Raw genomic sequence first — 21,826 nt, 5'->3', positions numbered from 1 at the left:
AGACACCGAAGAGATGCCAGGGACCCTGCCTTCAGCCAGCTGGTGGATTCTCTTGGGCTCAGTCCGGGCACCTGAGTGTCACTTTTCCCGATCCCGGCCTCACGGCAAGGCTGTTCCTAAGGCCTTGACCACTGACGGTAGGCTGTGTGCGGCAATGTGACAAGGCGTCCGGAAGGGCAATCAGGGAGAGCTTCCCTCCCGGGCGAGGCTCTGCCACGTCTGCGTGAGGGCGGTTCCAGAAAGCCATCTGCTTGGAGGGGCCGCACCTGCGGGCCCCGCGTGAGGCTGCGTTTTTATCACCCACACAGTGTATTTACTTACACTGTGTCTTCACTCAGGGTGGTCTGAGGAGGGGCTACGGAGATCGGGGAGGCCGACTGTCCCAGCCACTCCTTCATGCCACCAGTTTCCCATGCGCACCGCGGCACGCGGCAGCTCGGGGAATGGACTATACTTCCTGCTACCGAGAAGCTGCCTCCCTTTGGGACACGCACGTTAAACCAGCGAACAGAGAAGAGCTCTAATGGACGAGGGCCGTCTGGCCACGGGCCAGAGGACCGTGAGGGGCACAGGTGCGGGGGGGCTGGCCCCGTCAATGTGGGTTCAGGAATGCTTCACAGGAAAACAAGATTTCCAGTGGAGGTGGGGGCGGGGAATACAGGGAGAGACACGGGCGGGAAGGTTCGAGCAGGCAGGGAGCCAGCAGCTTAACTGGAGCAAAGGGCTCCTGGGGGCACAAAGAAGTCCTCACGTCGGTTATCACGGGACCGTGCATCCATTCACCAACTATGTGCTGTTCACCGCCCTGTGCCTGGTGCCAGAGACCCAACAGTAAATAAATCAAGTGCCCCAAGGTGTGAGGGCCCCGGCCCCCCCAGCTCCTCAATCCTGCCTGCAGAGCGGGAGCCCGTCCTTCCCGTGGACCCGCCACCTGCCCTCCCCCAGCCAGCGCCCGGCTGCTGTGACGCGGGGCGGACACAGGAGCTCCTCTAGAATAAATTACCGCCCCATCATCTTCATGCATAAAACATGGCACAGGAGGCCGGGAGAGGCTCGGCCCCGCGGCCCGGCAGCCGCCTTCGGGCCAGCGGGGAGCGAAGGGAAGGAAAGGAAAAAGCAAGTTAGAAGATAAAGAAGTCAACGGAAGCCTCAGATACAAAAAAGAGAAGACGGTTTGTGTTTGGGGTGCTTTTTTTTTTTCTTTGATACAAGTGGACTTGGCTTCCGTATCCCCCGGCGCCCTTTTGCTCCTTGCCATGAGAAGGTTGTAGAAGGCTCAGGCCGGGACCATGGTGCTACCTTCACGATTACACTGGGTCAGAAGCAGGCCATGGAGGGACAGGATCCGGAGAAGGCAGCTCAACCGTGAGTGTCCCAAGGGTGTGGCCTGCGCCCCTCCTCCGTGCTGGCCTCCCCTCTGCACCCCTCCCTGCCCCCTCCTCGTCCAGGGCACCCTCTCGCCAAGACCTTAGTCCTCCTCCTCCCCTCCTTCCCCCTTCCTTCCTGTAGCTGCCTCCTAATTAGAGGTAACAAAATATGCCTTGTTTCAAGTAGCAGGTGAGAGAGGGCCTCTCTCTTTATTTCTGCATCTAGATGGAAACTACAAATGAGTATTGACACCAGTCAAGGGGTTGTGTGAATTGGAACTTTCGTTTACTACAGGGGGGCCAGGCGCCAGATGTCCGATCAAACGGGCAGGTAGCTAGAGCGGGTGAGACTCGGGTGAGTCACGTTTCCGTTAAAGGACCAGTCGTGTGTTTCCTAAATTATCAGACTCTCACTGAGGTTCCCCTTGAGTTGGCAGAAACACTAACCAAAAGGGAGAGTTCAGTGTTGAAGTAATCTGAGAAAGAAAGAGCGTTCCTAATATATGCCGGGACCATCACCCCCCAATAAGTACCATACTGGTGTGGGTCTATTGCCGGGGAGGGTCATTTAACCCCACGTGTCAGCAAGTTCAAATCGAGGGGCTAGGCTGCCGAGGTACGTGAGTGGGTCAAGGGCTGTTTTCACAGCGCTCGTCTTTGTCATGAGAAAAACAACAGTAAAGCCATGATGACGAGCGTCAGTGACTTCCGGCCTCGGCCTGAAGAGGCAACAGGGAGCGGTAGAGACTGTGGTAAATGGGGAACACGTGTGCCCCCCATAAGAAGACACCATATTGTCGTCACGTTGTTTTCATGAGGAACAGAGGCCCACGTGGCCAGGTTTCCTGACTTTTCCAGAAAACAAAAACATGCTAGTTTCTCGGTCCAAGCCCTCAAGTCTAAACACGAGCAGTTAACTCTTTAAATACTCACCAGCGGACAGTAGGCCGTGGTGTGACACAGAGTGTGACCACTGTGGACCCCCGGGCCCCGGTTTAAGGGCTGGGTGTTGCTCTCGCTAAAGGCCCATCACACGGTGCTGTTTCAGCCTCATTAGATGTTGGCGAGACTTTCTTACGTGTTAGAAGCCCCCAGTGAAGACGGTTGAATTAAGAGGAATGAGGGGTTTGGGAGGATAAATGGCAAACGGTGACGATGTGTTAGCGTGGGGGGCCCAGCTGGGCTGCTTGGGTTTCAAATAGCACCCCACGTGCAAGAAACTGCACGCAGCAGAATCTTTAATATAATGGAACAGCCGTTACCAATTTTCTTATCTGTTTCTTTCACCTGAACCTCTCAAGTTCGGACTCTGGCTTTTGCGAGCCTTCGTTCTGTGTCCGTGGGGGAAAAGAGCTGTGGTCCCGCCGATTTCGGACAAGACCTCCGGTGTGGGGCGTGTCGCTGAGAAAGGGTCGAGTATGATCTGTGTTGTTGCATAGCGATGGGGTGGGGGTGGGGCAGCCTTCCCTCCACAGGCAAGAACTTGGGAGAAGGACCGGTTTCGTGACAGCGATCGTACTTAAATTATGGGACTAACACCTGGACTTTGGGAGAAGGTTTCTGCATGGTTTTAATACGAAACAATGAGGTGTTAACAAATGCTTAATCCAGGTTTGACATTAAGCAGGCTGGTCCTGACCTCTTTGGCATAAGCGTCTGAGGAAGGTGGGGGGTGGGTTTCTGACATTCCTCCAGAGTGGTCAAGAGGCCCGCCGTGTTAGAGTCAGTGTGAGTCAGAATCAGCAGCGGATCAAGTGACTTTGCCTGGGGTTGACTTTGCCAACTCATGGAACACCTGTGCGTGTTTGAAGGCCGAGGAGTAGAGGCCGTGGAAAGGGGAAAAGAGTGAGGACGCTGAAGCGAGAACAGTGGAGAAGTTTCTCACTGCCAACACCAGCCTACAAGGCTGGCCCTAGACATTGTTTTGCAGTTGCTAAACTCTGTCTTTGATAACTTTTTCTGTCCCCTTTCTCTGAGGCTTTTCTCACAGGTCAGCATCCCCTCTGACTCAGAGACCCAAGAGTAACCCTCGGGGTGATTCTGTTACTGAGAAAAAATAAGTAAATAACCTTTTCCCCAAAATTCACAAAGGGACCTTGAATGGCAATAGGAGATACACATGCCACCACTGTGCACTTCTGTGCCCATGCAGGCATTGCTAATCAACTCTGCACCTCTGTGCCCATGCAGGCGTTGCTAATCAACTCTGCACCCCTGTGCCCATGCAGGCATTGCTAATCAACTCTGCACCCCCGTGCCCATGCAGGCGTTGCTAATCAACTCTGCACCCCTGTGCCCATGCAGGCATTGCTAATCAACTCTACACCCCCGTGCCCATGCAGGCATTGCTAATCAACTCTGCACCCCCTGTGCCCATGCAGGCGTTGCTAATCAACTCTGCACCCCTGTGCCCATGCAGGCATTGCTAATCAACTCTGCACCCCTGTGCCCATGCAGGCGTTGCTAATCAACTCTGCACCCCCGTGCCCATGCAGGCGTTGCTAATCGACCACCACTCTCCTCACCCAGGGAAGCCAGGCCCAGTCTTGGAATCCTTTCCAACCCAGTACTATTTCTCATCAATTAGATCTGCCTCAACAGCAAAAAGCTGTATTTGTATTCTGTTGCTTTGTAGCTAGTTACCACAAGCTTATTGTCTTCAAACAATACACATTTATTACCTCACGGATTCCATCGGTCAGGAGACTAGGCATGAATCAGCTGGGTCTGCTCAGGGTCAGCCAATGCTGTGGCCGGTGTGTCAGCCATAACTGCTGAACCCTCTGAGGCTCAGAGTCTCCTTCCAAACTCAACGGTTGTTGGCAGAATTTAGTTCCTTGTGGTAGGACTGAGGCCCTCAGCAAGAAAAGGCTACCCACTGGGCCCTCTCTCCACCATGGAAGTTGTGTTTTCTTAAGGTCAACTAGAGAGTATCTGGTACTGCTTGTAATCTCTCCTGCAAAGAGTCCTCCTGATTAGGCCAGGCCCACCCAGGACAATCTCCTTTTGATTAGTTCAAAATCAGGGATCAGGGATCTTAATTACATCTGTAAAATCCTTCTTTGCCCATATAACCTAATCATGGAAGTAAAATCTCATCATATTCCAGGTCTTTCCCACACTGGAGATCAGGGAATCACACAGACCATGTGTACCAGGGTCAAGAGTCAGGGGCCATCTTAGAATTATGCTTACCACAGAGCCTGTCATCCTTGCGGTAGAACATGGATTCTGAGCTACTGGAAAGCTTTGTTTTTCCTTAAACTTTCTTCTTATGAAAATTTTCAACTATACAGAGAAGTACAGAAAATAATATAACGAACCCCATACACCCATCACCTAAACTTAACAATCGTTACCGTGTTGCCATATTCGCTTTATCTACTTCCTGCCAAAGTATTTTAAAGTAAATTGCAGACATTAGGACATCTCTAAATATTTCAGTAAAAGCATCTCTAAAAAACATAAGGTCCTTTCCCTACATAACCGCCTAACAAAATCAATGATCCCATAACGTTATTCAATACACCGTCCATATTCAAATCTCCTCATGTAGAAACCAATTCTGACCACACTCTACAGGCCTGTAACTCCGCAAAATGCCCGGCACCTAGAATACTCAGTAAAGGCTTGAGTTCAAGCAAAATTGTATTCTTATTAAAGCAATGACTCCCGAAGGCCACCTTCCCTTACCACCCCTGGCTGCTGCTTTTCACTCCCGGTGTCTGTAATGAGATGTTTACAGTCTGTAGTAGGGTGGCATGCAACGTAATGGAACCAAGGTATGAGAGTTACAACATGTTGCCCTTCGTAGAGATATCTGCATTAAAAATTTTTTTAGATTTTTTTTTTTAATCTTTATTTTATTTTTGAGAGAGAGACCGAGTATGAACAGGGGAGGAGCAGAGAGAGAGAGAGGGAGACACAGAACCCGAAGCAGACTCCGGGCTCCGAGCTGTCAGCACAGAGCCTGACGCGGGGCTCGAACCCACAAACCGTGAGATCGTAACCTGAGCCAAAGTCGGACGCTCAACCGACTGAGCCACCCAGACGCCCCTAAAAAAATTTTTTTAATGTTTATTCATTTTTGAGACAGAGCACGAGCTGGGGAGGGGCAGAGAGAGAGGGAGACACAGAATCCGAAGCAGGCTCCGGGCTCTGAGCTGTCAGCACAGAGCCTGACTCCGGGCTCGAACCCACGAACCGCGAGATCGTGATCTGAGCCAAAGTCAGAAACCCACCCGACTGAGCCGCCCAGGTGCCCCTGGGATATTTGCATTTTACGAGGGGCCACCAGAGAAAGGCCCAAATCCACGATGGTGGGCAGGCTGAAGAGGGGCTCTTCTGACACCCCGGAAACCCTGCCAGGCTGCCTACCTGAGACCCCCAGGTAAAGAGGGGTGTGACCAATAGCTCAGTGGACGCCTGGACTTTCTGAACGAGGACAGCAGCGTCTGGGCTGGCCGTGAGCCTGCCTTTCCTTTACTCTGCCACAGTTAGGGGACACTGAGGGACGGGACCCCTGGCAAGGGTAACGCTCTGATAGCAGGGAGACTTCTTAGCTACTGGCCTGTGGGGGGTCCCTGTACCTCCCTGGTGCCCGCCTCCTTGACTGTAGCATGGCTGTTACGATGACACCAGCCTCACGGTGCTACTGGGGAGGTTAAAAGACATGACTTGTGTCCCCTCCTTGCACCGTGCCTGGTACATGGCCGTGGTGGCTGCTGGCATCTGAGAGGACACAAGTGGTGACAGTGACGTGGGGGACAGTGCAGCGGGGCCACCAATGCTTTTGGGCGGTTGGGGGGTAAATGCCGCATTGGGGAAGGTGGCCCTTCTTCCTGAGCCTTGACGCCACCCGCCCGCACGTCCAGCCCTGGGCAGCACCGCAGGCGGGAGGGTCCAGCCGCGCCCAGGAAAACCACTCTGGCCTCTGGGGGTGCGACAACTCCTTTCTTCTCGAAAACCCAGCGTTTTCCCCAATGGTGGATCCCCAGGCCATTCTCCGTACCAGTAAAAACATCCAGATGACACAGCCCGAGAACGTCTTGTCGTGTCCTCCAGAAGTTTTGCCTCTCCGTCTGGTGGAACTTTGATGGACAAGGCCGCAGAAAGGCACCCTCGCGGACCCCAGTGACAGCTCCCTGGGTCCCTGGGAAGACAGCAGTGACAAAGCTGATACACGGTTGAGATTAGGGATGCTGCTCAGAGATACCACTGGCGACTTCCTTCCCAGGGGTAACGTGACTCGGCTGTCAGGTCTGCTCCTCTGCCCGTTCTCCTGGCTCAGTGGGTGGCGTTCTTCTTTGTGACGGGGCGGCTGGGGGCCTGCGGGCAGCGGGGAGACTTCTGGACCGTGTCTGGGAGCGCGGGCGAGATTTCGAAGGAGGGCTCTCCCGTCCGTGGCTGTCCTGGACGTGCAGCTCTGCACAAGGAGGTAAGAACACCTTGCGGTTCCTCCTCACCCCGCGTGGCTTTGGGGAGCCCTCTGGTCCCTAGAAAGCTCTCGGAGTCTCTTCTAAATAACAGGCGGCTCCAGTGGAGCTCAGGCTGAGGGCCGAGGCTCCGGGCAGGTCCCGGGGAGCCAGAGAGGCCTATGGAAGGTGGAAGGTGCGCGGGGCGCCTTTCCCGGCGGCCTCTGTCCCCACGGGGCCACCACTGCGCAGATGGCCCCTGCCTGCCCGAGAGCCAGCGTCGGCTTACAGAGCAGGCCCGCTTACTATCGGCTTTCTTTCGGCACTGGCTCCCTGCTCGCTGGCCGGGCTGGGCCTGGACACTCTCACGTTTCCCTGCGCCCCCTCCCCTGGGAGTCTGGCCTGGGGATGCCTCGAGCTGGCTTCTCAGCGCGCAGACACTCGAACATCCCAGAGGAGCAGAAGCCACGTTGCTGCCTCGTACCTGCCAGGCTGCTGCCCTGATGCCATCGGAATCGCCCTGAGTGTCTGTTCCTTCCGGCCTTGCTACCGCTGTGGGCCGGGCCTCTCTGGTCCACCTCCCCACCCGAGAATCCCTGTGGTGGTGTCTGTTTGCTGTAAAGCCGTAAGCTTAAAGATTTGGGAGCTGGTAAATGAGGGGGCAAGATGCCTTCTAGAACATTCCCTACAATCCCTAAGTTACACATTCTTCTAGGCTCCATTTTATCCACCTGCTAAAATTGTCCATTAACAGCCTCAGCTCAGACAACAGGCAGGCTGCCCCCCCTCCCCCCCCAGGCCTGAGTCTCCCCCGAGTCCCACATCTTGTTTAGCCCACAGTCCTGCCAGTTTCAGAGGATTCAGCTGTATCTTGTTTAGGGACCCTCGCATTCCCACTGATGTAAGAGTCCTTTATACACCTTCAAACGTGGCGTTACCTATTTTCTCATGGTCCAGAAGAGTAATTGCTTCTCTAGAAGGCTCACCCTTCTTCTGCCTTAATGACTGAGTCTGGGAGTGCCATTGCCAAATGCCCCATTCCAGCTCCTACTGTCAAGGAAAAAAAAGGACGGGAAACCCGAGAAAGGGAGATACTTTGAATAATTCAAGGGGGTTCTGTTGGTTGAAAAAGTGCTCTCTTTGTATGTACATTGATCTGGACAGATATTTTAGCTGTGTCCAGCCAAGGGCGGACAAAAGAGAGGGTGTGGAGGGAAAAGGGAAGGAGAGGAAGAAGAAACACTACTACAATGAGCACAAATTTGAAAGAAAGAAAGGAAAGGAAGAAAGAAAGAAAGAAAGGCAGAAAATTGCAGAGGGATTAGAGAACTCAGGGCTTGGTGACAGATCCCAAAGCCTTTTATTCTCAGATTGGTTGTTTGTAGACAGATAAAAAGAGCCCAAAATTTACTCACTAGAATAACAACTTGGTCTCTGCTTAAAAGCAGAAAATTAGCAAAAGAGCACATTTTCTGGGTAACGTAAAGCTAGTGTATTAAGTTGGGGGTGGGGGCAGGGGGAGGAGGGTTCCAGGAGATGAAAACCATCTTGAAATATGTGAGCCAAACATCACCCACTTTGTGCGTGTCGGGTTTTCCTCCGAAAAAGCAAGATCGGAAATTGTTTAAGTCCATATGAATGTGTGTGCGTGTGTGCACATGTACACACACGCCAGTTGTCAAGGCTGTGAAGACCACGAGCTTGGGCAGTAACGCTAGAAAACAAACATCTTCATTCTGTTTTGAGCTGATACAAAACCATCACGTCTCTGTGGTGCAAGAATCAAGCAATATACAAACACATAAGGGAGAGGGGGGAAGTCATCTAGAACCCGCCCCCAGCCCATGACCATACAGCATAGTGTTCTCATTTCTTGGACTAAAACATACTAAACATATTGTTTTCTCGGATCTGTTCTGCAACTTGCTCGTCTCATGTAGCCACCTAACTTGAATACCTTTCTGTGTCCATCAGCAGTCTTGAATTTCTTTAGACGGGGTTCATACGGCCAAATAAATGCACATGAAGGTTTGCAGGGTTCAGGCAGTTTGAGTATATCTAATCTGATTCACTCAAATACACACACACGCACACACACAAAGACCATAATTGTAAAAAGGGAGTGTATTGGATGTGGACTGGAGTGTGCACTTAACTATTCACCTCACCTGGAGTCTGTGACTCTGTAGCTTTGCCACACTGCCCCCACTGTCCCCACATGGTAATGTAGGGTGGAACTAGTCCCCACATGCTCCCGGAAGAGTGAATCTTTGCAACCCCCCCGCCAAAATGGATGCCGACCATTCCCTGTCCCCTTGCGGGCTGATCCCATGGTGCCCGGTTTCCAAGGCACCAGAGGTGTTCTCGTGCTTGTGAGTGGGTGATTTGACACTTGTCCCCATCACAAAATGGAGAGAGGCATCTAGGGCTGGAGCCCGTGCCCTGCACAGCCGGGCAAGATCCAGAAAAAAACAGGGTCTGGGATATTTGCTGACTCTGAATTTCTGCCGCCCAAAGTTTCTTTCCCCGAGGACTTGTTATCCATAGAGTCAAATTAATCCAATCCTTCAATTTCCGAGCAAGTGACACAAAGCCTAGAGGATTCACTTGCTAACGTTGTGTGAAAGGAAAACAAGTAAACACATGTAAAGGAGCCTGCAAAGAACCTCGAGAGACTCCCCCTCTGGACAAGGGGAAGCTTTACTTCTATCAGCATGGCTTCAAAGGATCAGAAAATATGCTCTTTTGAGCCCATCAGAGGCCGTGGCATGGAAGGGATTTTGTGGGCTTGCAAGCACCCCTCTAAATGGTACGAATCATGAAGGAAATGTGTTAGATGTGTTCTTTAAATGTGTGCCAAGGTTTCATTGGCAACAATTTTCACATACGGAAAAGTTGAAAGAATTGTAGTGGGAGCATCTACACAACCACCCCCTGGATTCTGCCACTGAGCTTCGCTGGACTTGCTTTATCTCCTGTCTAGCCGTCCATCCTTTCCCCTACAAATCAATCCATGCATCTTACTTTTTTCATGACTGGCTCTTCACTTCAACATCTGTGTCACCCATTCTTGGTCACTGGTTCTTTAAAAACATTTCTTTTTGGTCAAATCCATTGAGGTATAATTTGCAGAGTGTCTTTTTATAGAGAGTACTTTTACTTCTTCGTATATGGTCCCATCAGTGTTGACAACATCTGGGGCTGTACAGCCACCTCAACAAGCAAGATCTAGACGTTCCACGCCCCCCCCCCCCAACCTTCCCTCCCGCTCCTTTGTTGTCAAGCCCCTCCCTAGACCTTGTCAGCCGGCGATCTCCTTCCTGCCTTATGGTTTTGCCTTTTCCAGAATAGTTTATAAATGGACTCCTCCAGTCTGTAGTCTTTTGAGTCTGGCTTCTTTCACTTAGCTTAACAGGTTTGAGGTTCCCCCGTGTTGTTGAGTGAATGTTTGTCCTTCATTACAGAGTAGTATCCCATTATGGGGCGTATTTGTATAGGGTAGGATCATTTGCAGGTGACAAGGTCTCTAGGCAAAAAGCATGGGCACGGGTGCCTGGGTGGCTCCGTCGGTTAAGTGTCTGACTCTTGATTTCAGCTCAGGTCATGATCTCGTGGTTCACGGGTGTGAGCCCGGCATCCGGCTTTGTGCTAACAGCACGGCATGGAGCCTTCTTGGGATTCTCTCTCTCTTCTCTCTCTGCCCCTCCTTGCACACACATACACTCTCTCTCTAAGAATGAATAAATAAACTTTAAAACACATAGGTAGACAGTCCCCAAGGGCTACATGGTCTACATGGGTAGACATCAGTGTGGAAAACACCCAAGATCTCAATGGTCTTCATATACCTGTTCCCCTCTCAGGGGAAGCTCTAAGCAAACAGGGACAATGAACCCCTCTGGAGTCCCACGACGCCTCGTCTACACTCTGGGAACATCAGTGGGACCTTCTCGGGTACTGTATTCAATCAGTGGGAAATGATTACAGTTCAGAATGTGTCACACAAGTTGTCAACACTACACTCTTTTTTCTATGACACTGTATGTGGCTGTAGAAGCTGTATATCGCTTTGCCCAGGGTGAGACCCAGAATCAGACCGACATAGGAGAGCAGAGGCCGGGGCACGGCTGTCCTGGCCCCAGAGAGTAAGAGAGTTACAGGGACCCCAGGAGTCCTACTGGGGTCCAGGAGCTTTCCGGCTGCCCTGTTACCCCTCTCCATTCTTTCTCCCTAATTTGAGTTAAAATGTTGTGTTTTGCATCAAGAGCAAACAAATCCTGCGCCCAGAAGGAAAAGAGTGAAGGAATGTCTTGAGTTCTCAAGGAAATCATGTAGGTTAGCTTTCAGCTTTTCATCCAGCTTTTAGTTTTTTTTAATGTTTGTTTATTTTTGAAAGAGAGAGACGGAGCATGAGCACGAGCACGAGCACGGGAGGGGCAGAGGGAGAGGGAGACACAGGATCCAAAAGCAGGCTCCAGGCTCCGAGCTGTCAGCACAGAGCCCGATGCAGGGCTGGAACCCATGAACCGTAAGATCATGACCTGCGCTGTAGTTGGACAGTTAACAGACTAAGCCACCCAGGCGCCCCTAATTCAGCTTTTAAAAGACTAGCCCAGACATAGTTATAATTCCCCCAAAGGACAACAACTCGATTTCCTTCTAAATAGAAGTTAAATCACATTGAATCAAAGTTGAATTTAACCTCACAGTTAAAACAAAGCTGCTTGGTTTTGTAAGATGAGAAACCCAGTCCTCAGGTGAGACTACAGATTCTCTTCGCCTTCAGCGTCATTTCCGTGTCATCTGTGATGTGGGGGCCCACGACGTCCCCACCACGGCCGCGGGACTCGTTTCCAGGTCTCCCCTCGGGTCATCTGTGAGAAGCCGCTCAGAGCACGTAGCCTGTCAGTGTCCAGCCATCCTTTCCCGCCCTGGGGCTCTTGGGCACCGGCTTTTCTCAGTGCTCCCTTCCAGTGCCCTGTGCCTCGGGTCACCCCAGTGCCTCCGGCGTTTGCCCCCTCGGCCTGGGACACAGCCCAGCTCTCAGCGCCTCGCCTGGCCTCCTCCCACACCAGACCAAACCCACTGCTGTCCACAGCCTCCTGACGCTGGCGTGGCCCAGGGGACGGGTCCCAGTGTGTCAGCCTCGCGGCAATGACTCAAATCTCACACTTCTGTGGGTCCAGGTGCTTCCCCTGCATCCTCCCGCTGCGGAATCCCAGCTGCCCTGTCAGTTAGAAAGATCTGTATTACGCCCTTTCGCTCGCGTGGGCACGAAGGCTCAGAGAGAAGGGAACACGAGGGGACACCGCTCCCTCCCCCGGAAGGGACCCGCGCCAGGCACCACGCCAGGTGCTGCGTGAGTCACTCTTTCACTGACCGCTGAGTCCGGCCCCGTTTCTGCCTGTTCCGGAAATTCACCTTACCGTGTCTCCCCACGTCTCAAGGTCTGGGCCCAGATGAAATGCACTCAGCTGCGGGTGTCCCCCAGAGGCCGACTCCGAAACCCCACTGTCCGACCGCAGAGGAAGGGACGTGCAGTATCCCCTGCGAACCGCGTCTCCAGAGCTGTGCCAAACGCTCGGGAATCTGAGAGATACAAGGAAAGCACTAACAGAATGTTCAAATCGTGATGGAACGTCTTCCCTGAGTCCCCGTTTCTTTTCTATGCCAGACAAGGGTGGTGGGGACCACTGAGACCGCGACCGGACCACGCGGCACCCCTGCCTCCCCTCCAGAACTGGGAGAAGTCAGGCCGGCTCCGTTCACCCTCCGCGACCAGGGCTGCCTCCTCCAGGGTGCCAGTCCTGCTTGGCTATCCGTTGACCCCTGAAAGTCGCCTCTCCCTGCTTGTTCAGTCGGTTCCCATCCCGCTGGTGACTTCGGACACTGTGTTTCCCCACATCTGTGCAGAGGCTGAGCTGAAGGGAGGAATAGGGCGGGTGAGGGCAACTCCCATGGCCCCAGGATGCGGTGGCCCACTCCGGGGGCCCCTTTCCTTCCCAGCACAGAGCCGCAGACTCCCCTGGGGCTCGCCAGAGGATGCCTCCCTCCAGACCCACCGGGGCCTCCCAACTCCAGCCGCTCGTGGGTCACCGTGTGTAAGAGGCCGTCCCCAAACCGCTGACCCCCTCCCTGGGCCGCGCACACCTCCGGTTCTGTGCCCAGCAGGGCTCGTGCAGCGTCAGCACCCGTAACCCACCCCTCCCATCAAGGTCGCCCCCCACACTTTCCCTTCTGACCTTGGGGAGGCGGTCGGGCTTCCCCGAGGAGCTCCTCCCCATCCCCGGCGGCGGCCAGCACCCCCCCCCCCCCGCCCCGTGACACTGTGTGCTTCAGCGTCTGCGGGCTCACCTGCCAAGCGGGCGGGCGGCATCCCCCCCTCGCTGGGGTCCCGAGCGCTCAGGACGACGGTGCGTGTGAAAATGTTTTGTCAGCTTGCACAACCATACAACCCGCATTAGGGCGTACCTTTACAGTTTTATTCTTTATGGTAAACACAGTTTATTATAAAAATACATATAACTTATCAAGAAGCTCTTAAAGGGCTTCCTCTTGTTTGTTTAATATACCTCCCGATGTCCCCCCATTTGCTCTCTTTAAAATTGTCATCGTCTGGCATTGAAGACCACTGTGACCTCCGCTCTACCGCGAAGGTCACCGGTTCAAAGACATCGCAGGGGAATTCATGTTCTAAAGCCATACCACTGGTTTCTTTTGCAAGCATACATTCAATTTGTTCACTTTTTAAAAAATTTTTTAACGTTTATTCATTTTTTTGATAGACACAGTTTTTTGATAGTGAATGGGGGAGGGGCAGAGAGAGAGAGAGGGAGACACAGTATCCGAAACAGGCTCCAGGCTCCCAGCTGTCCGCACAGAGCCCGACGTGGGGCTCGAACCCACGAACCGAGAGATCATGACCTGAGCCGAAGTCGGACGCTCCACCGACGGAGCCACCCAGGCGCCCCATTTTTTGTTCACTTTTAAAAATGTACACAAAACAGAAAATAGACGGTAACTCAAAACAGGCTAACGAGGACTGACTTGTAGAAATTCTCAGGCTCTTTACTTTTGAGGAAGAACAAGGACTTATGACAGTTCGTGTCCCCACTGTTTACGTGCTGACCTCCCAAAGTGTTTTTAGGAGACTGATCTGTTCCTTCTGCCCTTCGGTCTCTCATGTTTCCTCTGTTAGACAAAGATGCTCTTCAGCCTACGTAATGTTGAGCATAAATCTGAATTCGCGAGGCCTCACGTAATAAAACTCGGCTCTCCTTTATGCGTGTGGCAAAATGCACACTAATATAAACACCTAATAAAACCCACACTATCAGCCAAACACGACAAATGGAGGCAATTTCCCTCTTCTGCACGCGAAAGCCCTGATTAATCCCACACCCTCCTGGGTAGCATCTACAGCCTTTTCGCCTTTCGTTTTACCTGTAAATAGCCTTCATTTATAAAACTGTCTTTTCTGAGCACCATGCTTCCAAAATGACTCATCTGTGATTCAAAATCCAACAATCTCTGGAGCTTTTAATCTCACACAATTTTTTTTTTTTAGTTTTCTTTTGTTCACGAATGTACTTACAATTTGCTTTGAGGTACCAAGGGTTAAATAAAGCATAAACAAAACATCCCTTAGGGTCATAAAGAAGCTTACGACACATTCCTTTCTTCTACTCAAGCCCTTGTATTATATTAGTTTCCAGAGTCTTCCCCTCTAGGAACAGCCAGCTTCCGACTCTCCCTGAACAGTAACTCCCTAGAGGGACTCAGTGAGGAGAATGATTGCTCCCCAAAGTCCACAGTGTTTCCAAAGCCACGTTGGAACATTCATATTCATCACATCACAGGAAATAGGTGTTTTTTTTTTTAAAGCCTTGAGCACATTATCTTTAGTTAATTTGTATGGTCTTCTCCATTCCAGCATCCCATTTTTATTTCGATCAATTATATTCTCAAAAGAGTTTTTTTTTTAAAGTGCTATCCTCAGAAATTCAGTTTAAATTAAAACAAAAACTGTTTACATTTCCTTTGTTTTAAGGCACAACCATTGCTGGGGGGTTGGGGGAGGGGTGGAGGGACAAAAGGAACTCCTCACCTGTTCTTGTCATTTTTAAAAATTGTAAATCCAGTATAGTGAACATACAGTGCTATATTAGTTTCCGGTGTGCAATATAGTGATTCGACAAGTCCATACATTGTTCGGTGCTCATCATGATCAGTGTACTTAATCCCCATCACCTATTTCCCCCATCCCCCACCCACCTCCCTTCTGGTAGCCATCAGTGTGCTCTCTATAGTTAAGAGCCTAGTTTTTTTGGTTTGTCTCTCTCTCTCTTTTTTTTCCTTTGTTCATTTGTTTTCTTTCCTAAACTCCACATACGAATGGGATCACCTGGTATTTGTCTTTCTCTGACTTGTCTCACTTAGCATTATGCTCTGCAGATCCCTCCATGTTGTTGCAAATGGCAAGATTTCATTCTTTGTTTTATGGCTAATATTTCTTGTATGTATCGCTTCTTGATCCATTCATCTATTGATGGACACTTGGGCTGCTTCCCTAATTTGGCTATTATAAATAATGCTGCAAGAAACATAGGGGCGCACATATCCTTTTGAGGTATTGTTTTCCTATTCTTTGGGTAACTACTGAGTGGCGCCATTACTGGATCATATGGTAATTCTATTTTTACTTTTGGTGGAACCTCCATACTGTTTACCACAGCGACTGCACTAGTTTGCATTCCCACCAACAGTGCGTGAAGGCTCCTTTTTCTCCACATCCTCGCCAACACTTGCTCTTTCTTGTGTTTTTTTTTTTTTTTTTTTTTAGCCCTTGTGACAGGTGTGAGGTGGTATCTCATTGTGGTTTTGATTTGCATTTCCCTGATGATGAGCGATGTTGAGCATCTTTCCATGTGTCTGTTGGCCATCTCTGTGTCTTCTTTGGAGAATGTTTGTTCATGCCTTCTGCCCACTTTTTAACTGGATTATTTGCTTTTCTGGTGTCGAGTTGTATAAGTTCTTTTTATATTTTGGGTACTAACCCTTTATCAGATATGTCCCTTGCAAATATCTTCTCTCACTCAATGGGTTGTCTTTGTTGTTGTTGTTTAAGCTTTTTTATTTTGACACTTTTGTCTTCTCTGGTCTCAGGACACATATCTAGTAAAATGTTGCTACATTCGATGTCAGAGAAGTTACATTGACATAAGTTACAGTCTCCTACTGTTATTGTATCAGTATCAATTACTTCCTTTATGTTTGTTATTAGTTGCTTTATGTATTTGGGGCTTTCGCGTGGGGTGCATTAATATTTACAATCGTTATTTCTTCTTGATGGATTGTCCCCTTTATTAATATACAGTGCCCTTCTTGGTTTCTTGTTATGGTCATCGTTTTAAAGCCCATTTTGTCCCATCTAAGTATTCCTACCCAGCTTTCTTTTCACTTCCGATTGCATGATGAAATCTTTTCCATCCCTTTGCTTTCATATCTGCAAGTGTCTTTAGGTCTGAAATAAGTTTCTTGTAGGCAGCATATATATGGGTCTTGTGCTTTTTTTTTTTTTATCCATTAAGTCACCCTATATCTTTGATTGGAGTGTTCAGTCCATTTTCAAAGTAATTATTGATAGGTATATACTTATTACCATTTTGTTACTTGTTTTGGGGTTGTTTTTTTAGTTCCGTGTTTCTTGCTTCTCTCATGGGTGATGGGTTTCTTTAGTGATATACCTGGATTCCGTTTTGTCTTTAGTTTTTGCATATCTGTTACTGGCTTTTAATTTTTGGTTACCATTAGGTTTGTATTTAACATCTGACGCATCTATCAGTCTGCATTAAGTTGATGGTTGCTTAAGTTTGAACCCATTCTTTACTCCTCTCCCCCACGTTTTAGGGATATGGTGTCATAATTTACATCCTTTTATGTCATGTATTATTTGAATGATTTTTAAAGACATACTTAATTTTACTGCCTTTGTGTTTCCTACTGTTTTTACTCCCATTTATGGCCTTTCCTTTCCACTCAAAGAGTCCCCTTTAACATTTCTTATAAGGCTGCCTTAGTGGCGATGAATTCCTTTAAGTTCTGCTCATCTGAGAAACTCTTTATCTCTCCTATTCTGAATGATAACCTTGCTGGATAGAGTTTTCTTGGATGCAGATTTTTTCCTTTCAGCCCCTTAAATATATTACACCACGTCCTCTGGTCTGCAAAGTTATTGATGAAAAATCAGCAGATGGCTTTGTGGGCTTTTCCTTGTAGGTAATGGTTTCCTTTTCTCTTGCTGCTTTTTAAATTCTCTCTTTGTCCCTACTTTTTGCATTTTATTTCTATGTGTCTTGATGTGGACCCCTCCTTGGGCTGATTTTGTTTGGGGCTCCCTGTGCCTCCTGGATCTGGGTTTCTGTTTCCTTCCCCCAGATTAGTGTATTTTTGTCTTCAGTGATTGAGTTTCTTATCCCTGACTGGCTCTTTTTCATGTTTTCTATCTCTTTATCGATGGTCTCACTGAGGCCCTCCCCTCTTTTCTCAAGTACATTGAGTATTTTTATGACTGCTGCTTTCTATTCTCTATTGGGCATATTTCTCCATTTTGTTTAGCCCTCTTGCTGTGATTTTGCCCTGTTCTTTCATATGGAACATATTCCTCTGTCTCCTCATTTTGACTAGCTCTCTGTGTCTGTCCCTATGTGTTAGGAAAGTCAGCTATGTCTCCTGCTCTTGAAGGCAGTGGCCTTGTGAAGAATAGGTCCTGTGCGCCTATGGTACACCGTCCCCTGTTGTCCAGAACCTGGCGCTTCAGCGGTGGCTCCTGTGTGTGTTGTGTGCACCCAACTGTTGTGACTGAGCCACATTTTCCCTCAGTCCAGTTGTCTGCGATAGCTCTCTCTGCCTTCTGTGAACAAGGTTTGGTCCCTGTGTTATTAGCAGGTCGGTCTGAGGCTGCCTTGGCCTTGAGCTAAATCAGAGCAGACAGTTGGCAGAGATGTAGTAACACTGAACTACAGGCTGCTTTCCCTTTGTTCTCCCCTGAGAATCTTTCATTGGTGGGCAGGGTCAGCAGGCAGAACAGATGTCTACCTCAGTCCCCTACTGGGACCACAGTCAAATTGATGTACGTGCTTATCTTCCCCTCTTCGTGGGGCTAGAGTCACGTTGGAGTGGTGCTGGCCCCCTACTGGGGATGCTTGCACACTACAGGCTTGTGGTATTGCTTTGGATGGGCTCCAGCCAAGGACGTATTAGAGAGGGAAGGTCTTCAGGAGAAGTGGGGGAGGGGACATGGTTCTAGCAAAGTTTTGCGTGTCTGATCTGTGAAGGGACCTGGAACCACTTTAGAGGCTGGAGTGGGTGGATTCACAGAAGCAAGGAAGGGCATGCTACTGGAAAGCCACACAGAGAATGTTTCGGCTGTGCTGGTTCCCTAAGGGGCCCTTGTTTCTCAGGGAGCAGGGGAAAAAAATGGTACCCACTGTCTTTTTTGTTCTTGGAGAGGTCTCCCAAAGATCCATGTCCTTTAGTGGTGTCTGGGTGGTTCAGTCAGTTTGGTGCCCAACATCGGTTCAGGTCATGATCTCGCAGTTTGTGGGTTTGAGTCCTGCATCAGACTCTGTGCTGACAGCTCAGAGCCTGGAGCCTGCTTTGGATTCTGTGTCTCCCTCTCTCTCTGCCTCTCCCCCACTCATGCTCGCTCGCTCTCTCTCTCTCTCTCTCTCTCTCAATAATAAATAATAAAAAATTTTTAATTAAAAAAAAAAGATCCCTGCCCCTTTAGCACATATTCTGAGATTAGTAAATAAATCTCCCTCCCACATAACCCAAGAATTTTTCAAATCGCTGCCTCTGTGCTGTATCTCAGTGGTTTGTTTGTCATGTTGTCCCTTTAATGGCAGGGACTCAGTTTCCTTTTGCACGCCTGCCTCTCTCAGAGCCCAGCTTGCTGATTTTTGAAGTTCCAGGTGTTAAGCCCTACTAATGGTAAGAACACCCCAAATTTGGCCTCTCTGTTTTTCACAGCCAAAAGTTATGGGAACTCATCTTCCCTGTGCAGGTTCCCTGTGCCTGGAGTGCCTGGTGTGAGGGTCTATTTCTCTCCCCTCTCGATGGTCACAGCATCCCTCCCTCTCGTGGACAGTACGTTTAGCTCTCAACCAATCTCCACCCTTCCTACCCTCTTCAATGTGGTCTCTTCTCTACATTTAGCTGTCGAGGGTCTGTTCTGCCAGTCTTTGGGTTGCTTCTCAATTATTTACACTAATGTGGGTATCCTCCAGTTGTATCCATGGGACAAGATAAACTTAGGATCTTCCTACTCTACCACCTTCCTAGAAGTCTGTTCCTGTCGTTTTTAAATGCCATGCTGCTTTTACATTTCTAACCCTTAACAAGTCTCATTGTCCTGATACCCAGCGTTTCCCCAGCTCTGGCCTCCCAGAGCACTGGTGTTCAGTAGATAGTCTCTGTATAAATCCAAGGTATTATTTCCAAGTAGCAGAAAATTCAAAAAAATACCAGGCACTTACTTGAATTTCTTTGTCTAGAAGGACCCTAGAGTAATAAGTAGAAGCTTTTAAATTAGCTTTTTCCATCTCTGCCTATACCTTAAATCAGATTATTTGAGCTCCCACCAGCCACGTGAACACCAGGACCTGTAGGTGGGAATGGGCATGAGGCAGAGAGGGCTTCCCCTTAGACTTAGATGCATAGGCAGACATCTCTACTCATCACCTCTCTCCTCCCTACACCCACCCTCCTCCCCGTCTTCTCTGTCTTTCCCATTTTATCATGCCTAACTACTCACCTAACTGGGAGCTTTAACCCAGAGTCACCAACCTGGCCTCCAAGAATGTTGTGAGGCAGAAATAATAGCAACTTCATTTTTCAAATAAGTAGCTAGAAACATAGAAAACCACTTTTTGTGCCATCAAAGGATATTGTGGTAGGAAGGATATCAATGGATTATAATGAGCATCGAGAAGAACTGAAGACAAGACGTTGGCAAGATCTAGAAACATCAGCTGTTGCTCATCCCAATGCCCTTTTAACTCTGTGGGGTCCTCCCGCAGGGGAGGTGGCTCTAGAGAATGCTCTGGGGGGCACAGGCAAGGGCCCTCCTCCCTCTCTGCTCAGTCGTCAGTGAGGCTACTCCAGGACACAGGCCTGGAGACCTTCAGCCATTCTTTCTCCAACTGCTCTGAAAAGTGAATCTGCTGGATAGTGACATCCATATTTTTAAAATTAATTTATGCTGTACTTGGATTTTCTCTTTTTCCTGTCCCCAACTGTTTTTGACAATTAGTAAATAAATCTCTGAAACTTAGAAATCTCATTTTGGCAAGTTGAAGGTATAATATTAGTTATATGTGTTATATTAAAAAGAAACGTATTGCCTTTCAGTTGTAGGTGATTGAACACACCATGGTATATCTATGGTTTTTAGATGATTAAACAAACCATGGCATATATATGGCAATGAAAAAGAATGGAATGGATATGTGCATTTGGATTATGCTCAGATGCATTATTCTAAGTGAAACAAGCCAGCCTCAAAGGGCTACGTACTGTGTGATTAAATTTACATGGAGTTCTGGGAAAGACAAAACTGTAAGGATAGAAGACAAATCAGTGTCCACCAAGGGTTGGATAGAGAGGTTGACTCCCAAGAGGTCTGAGGGGATCTTTTTTTTGATGGAAGTCTTCTATATCTTGATTGTCATGGGGGTCACACTATTGTCTGCATTTGTCAGAACTCATAGAACAGTACGCTGTAAGGGGGTAATTGTACCCTGTGTAAATTATACCCCCCCCAAGAGAAATGTATCTAATTTCATCAAATTATGGGTCCATTTCTACACAGGTCCCCTTGCGACAAAGCTTCATTATAAACCAATTCTTTGATTCAAGGAATTAAGGAATTAAGGACTTTCATAGAATAGATTTCAATATGGTCCCTTACCAACTCGTATTACAAACAAAATCCTCAGCCATAGTCTTCCCACATTTGCTACCACTTTCCTCCCGTAATTGCCCCCACATGATCCCTCTTACCAGGCAGGACTGGTCTCCCCCTGCCTCAAACACTCAGAGCTCACTCCTCCCTCTGTGCCTTTTCCCTGTTTTTGCCCTGTCCAGGAGGGCTTCCCTTTTCGCTCTCTTCTTCCTCTACCTGAGCTCACTTCCAGCATCAGTAAATACCCAGGAAGTGTGTGTCCTATGTGCAAAGGAGACCATAAACTAGATAGGGATTTTTTCCCCAAAGAGCTTATAAGCTAAGTCATATAGATCCAGGAAGTCGAATTTATGCCAACATATTAGAAGTGTTTTGACAGAATTATTTGTGAATTGTATATTCTTTCAGCTCATCGGGGTTATCTATTTTTTTTTTTTACGTTGAATACTTATTACACTGGTAATAAGGGAAAGCAGAAATTAAGGACTTAATAAGTGGTTTGGACCAGAGATTGTCAGACTTTTGAAAGTGACAACTAGACATTAGGATGTCAAAAATCAGAAATTGTCACTATCAAAAAAGAAATTGGTGGGAGGAGATGGCCTGTGGAATCCATTACAAACGGCAGACACATCTATGTTAATCTGCATTGGTGCTCCTCATTCACAGTAAGAATCAAGCTGAAATATCAGATTGACTCATTGGAGAGCACAGGGTAATTGACTCTCGGAGAAGTGTAATTAATTGCAATGAGCAGATCCTAGCAGGGAAAATATAACAGACCTCACCACGTCTGTCCTGTGTTTCGTGTAAACTACAGCTCAGTTCTGTTTTCGTTCTTTAACCAAGTCACAACCATCTTTTGGTTAAGGGGAAAAAATGTTTTCCTTCTTGCACAATTTCCACTAGTACAAAAGGAGACATTTACATTGGTTTATCATTCAGAGCATAACAAATCCATTTGACTCACAACAAATTTCAATACGAGCTGCTTTTTAATAAGATCTAATGTGATACATATCATTGGAGGTAACTTATAAAATGAAGTACAAAGGATACATAAAAATATTCTATTATAC

General features: G+C 48.7%; 1 protein-coding gene across 6 annotated transcripts in view; it reads left to right on the top strand.

Annotated features, from left to right (window-relative positions):
* The first annotated feature begins 1,016 nt into the window (after nucleotides 1-1,016).
* The window catches only part of RIPOR2 (RHO family interacting cell polarization regulator 2), a 229,036-nt gene continuing 208,226 nt past the window's right edge, over nucleotides 1,017-21,826 (top strand). For 2 of the 6 annotated variants that reach the window (XM_053223211.1, XM_053223214.1), the window contains exon 1: nucleotides 1,019-1,365. In XM_053223211.1, coding sequence (XP_053079186.1) covers nucleotides 1,290-1,365 — 76 coding nt within the window. In that variant the 5' untranslated portion in view covers nucleotides 1,019-1,289. Of the gene's footprint in view, nucleotides 1,366-6,782; nucleotides 6,805-21,826 lie in introns of those variants that run through there. The other 4 variants (XM_027040431.2, XM_027040427.2, XM_027040430.2 and 1 more) reach the window with 4 other exon arrangements.

The sequence above is a fragment of the Acinonyx jubatus genome, chromosome B2 (assembly GCF_027475565.1).
Source record: "Acinonyx jubatus isolate Ajub_Pintada_27869175 chromosome B2, VMU_Ajub_asm_v1.0, whole genome shotgun sequence".
Lineage (NCBI taxonomy): Eukaryota > Metazoa > Chordata > Mammalia > Carnivora > Felidae > Acinonyx > Acinonyx jubatus.
Note: the sequence above shows the minus strand (reverse complement) of the source record. Positions and strands in the feature narration are given on the sequence as shown.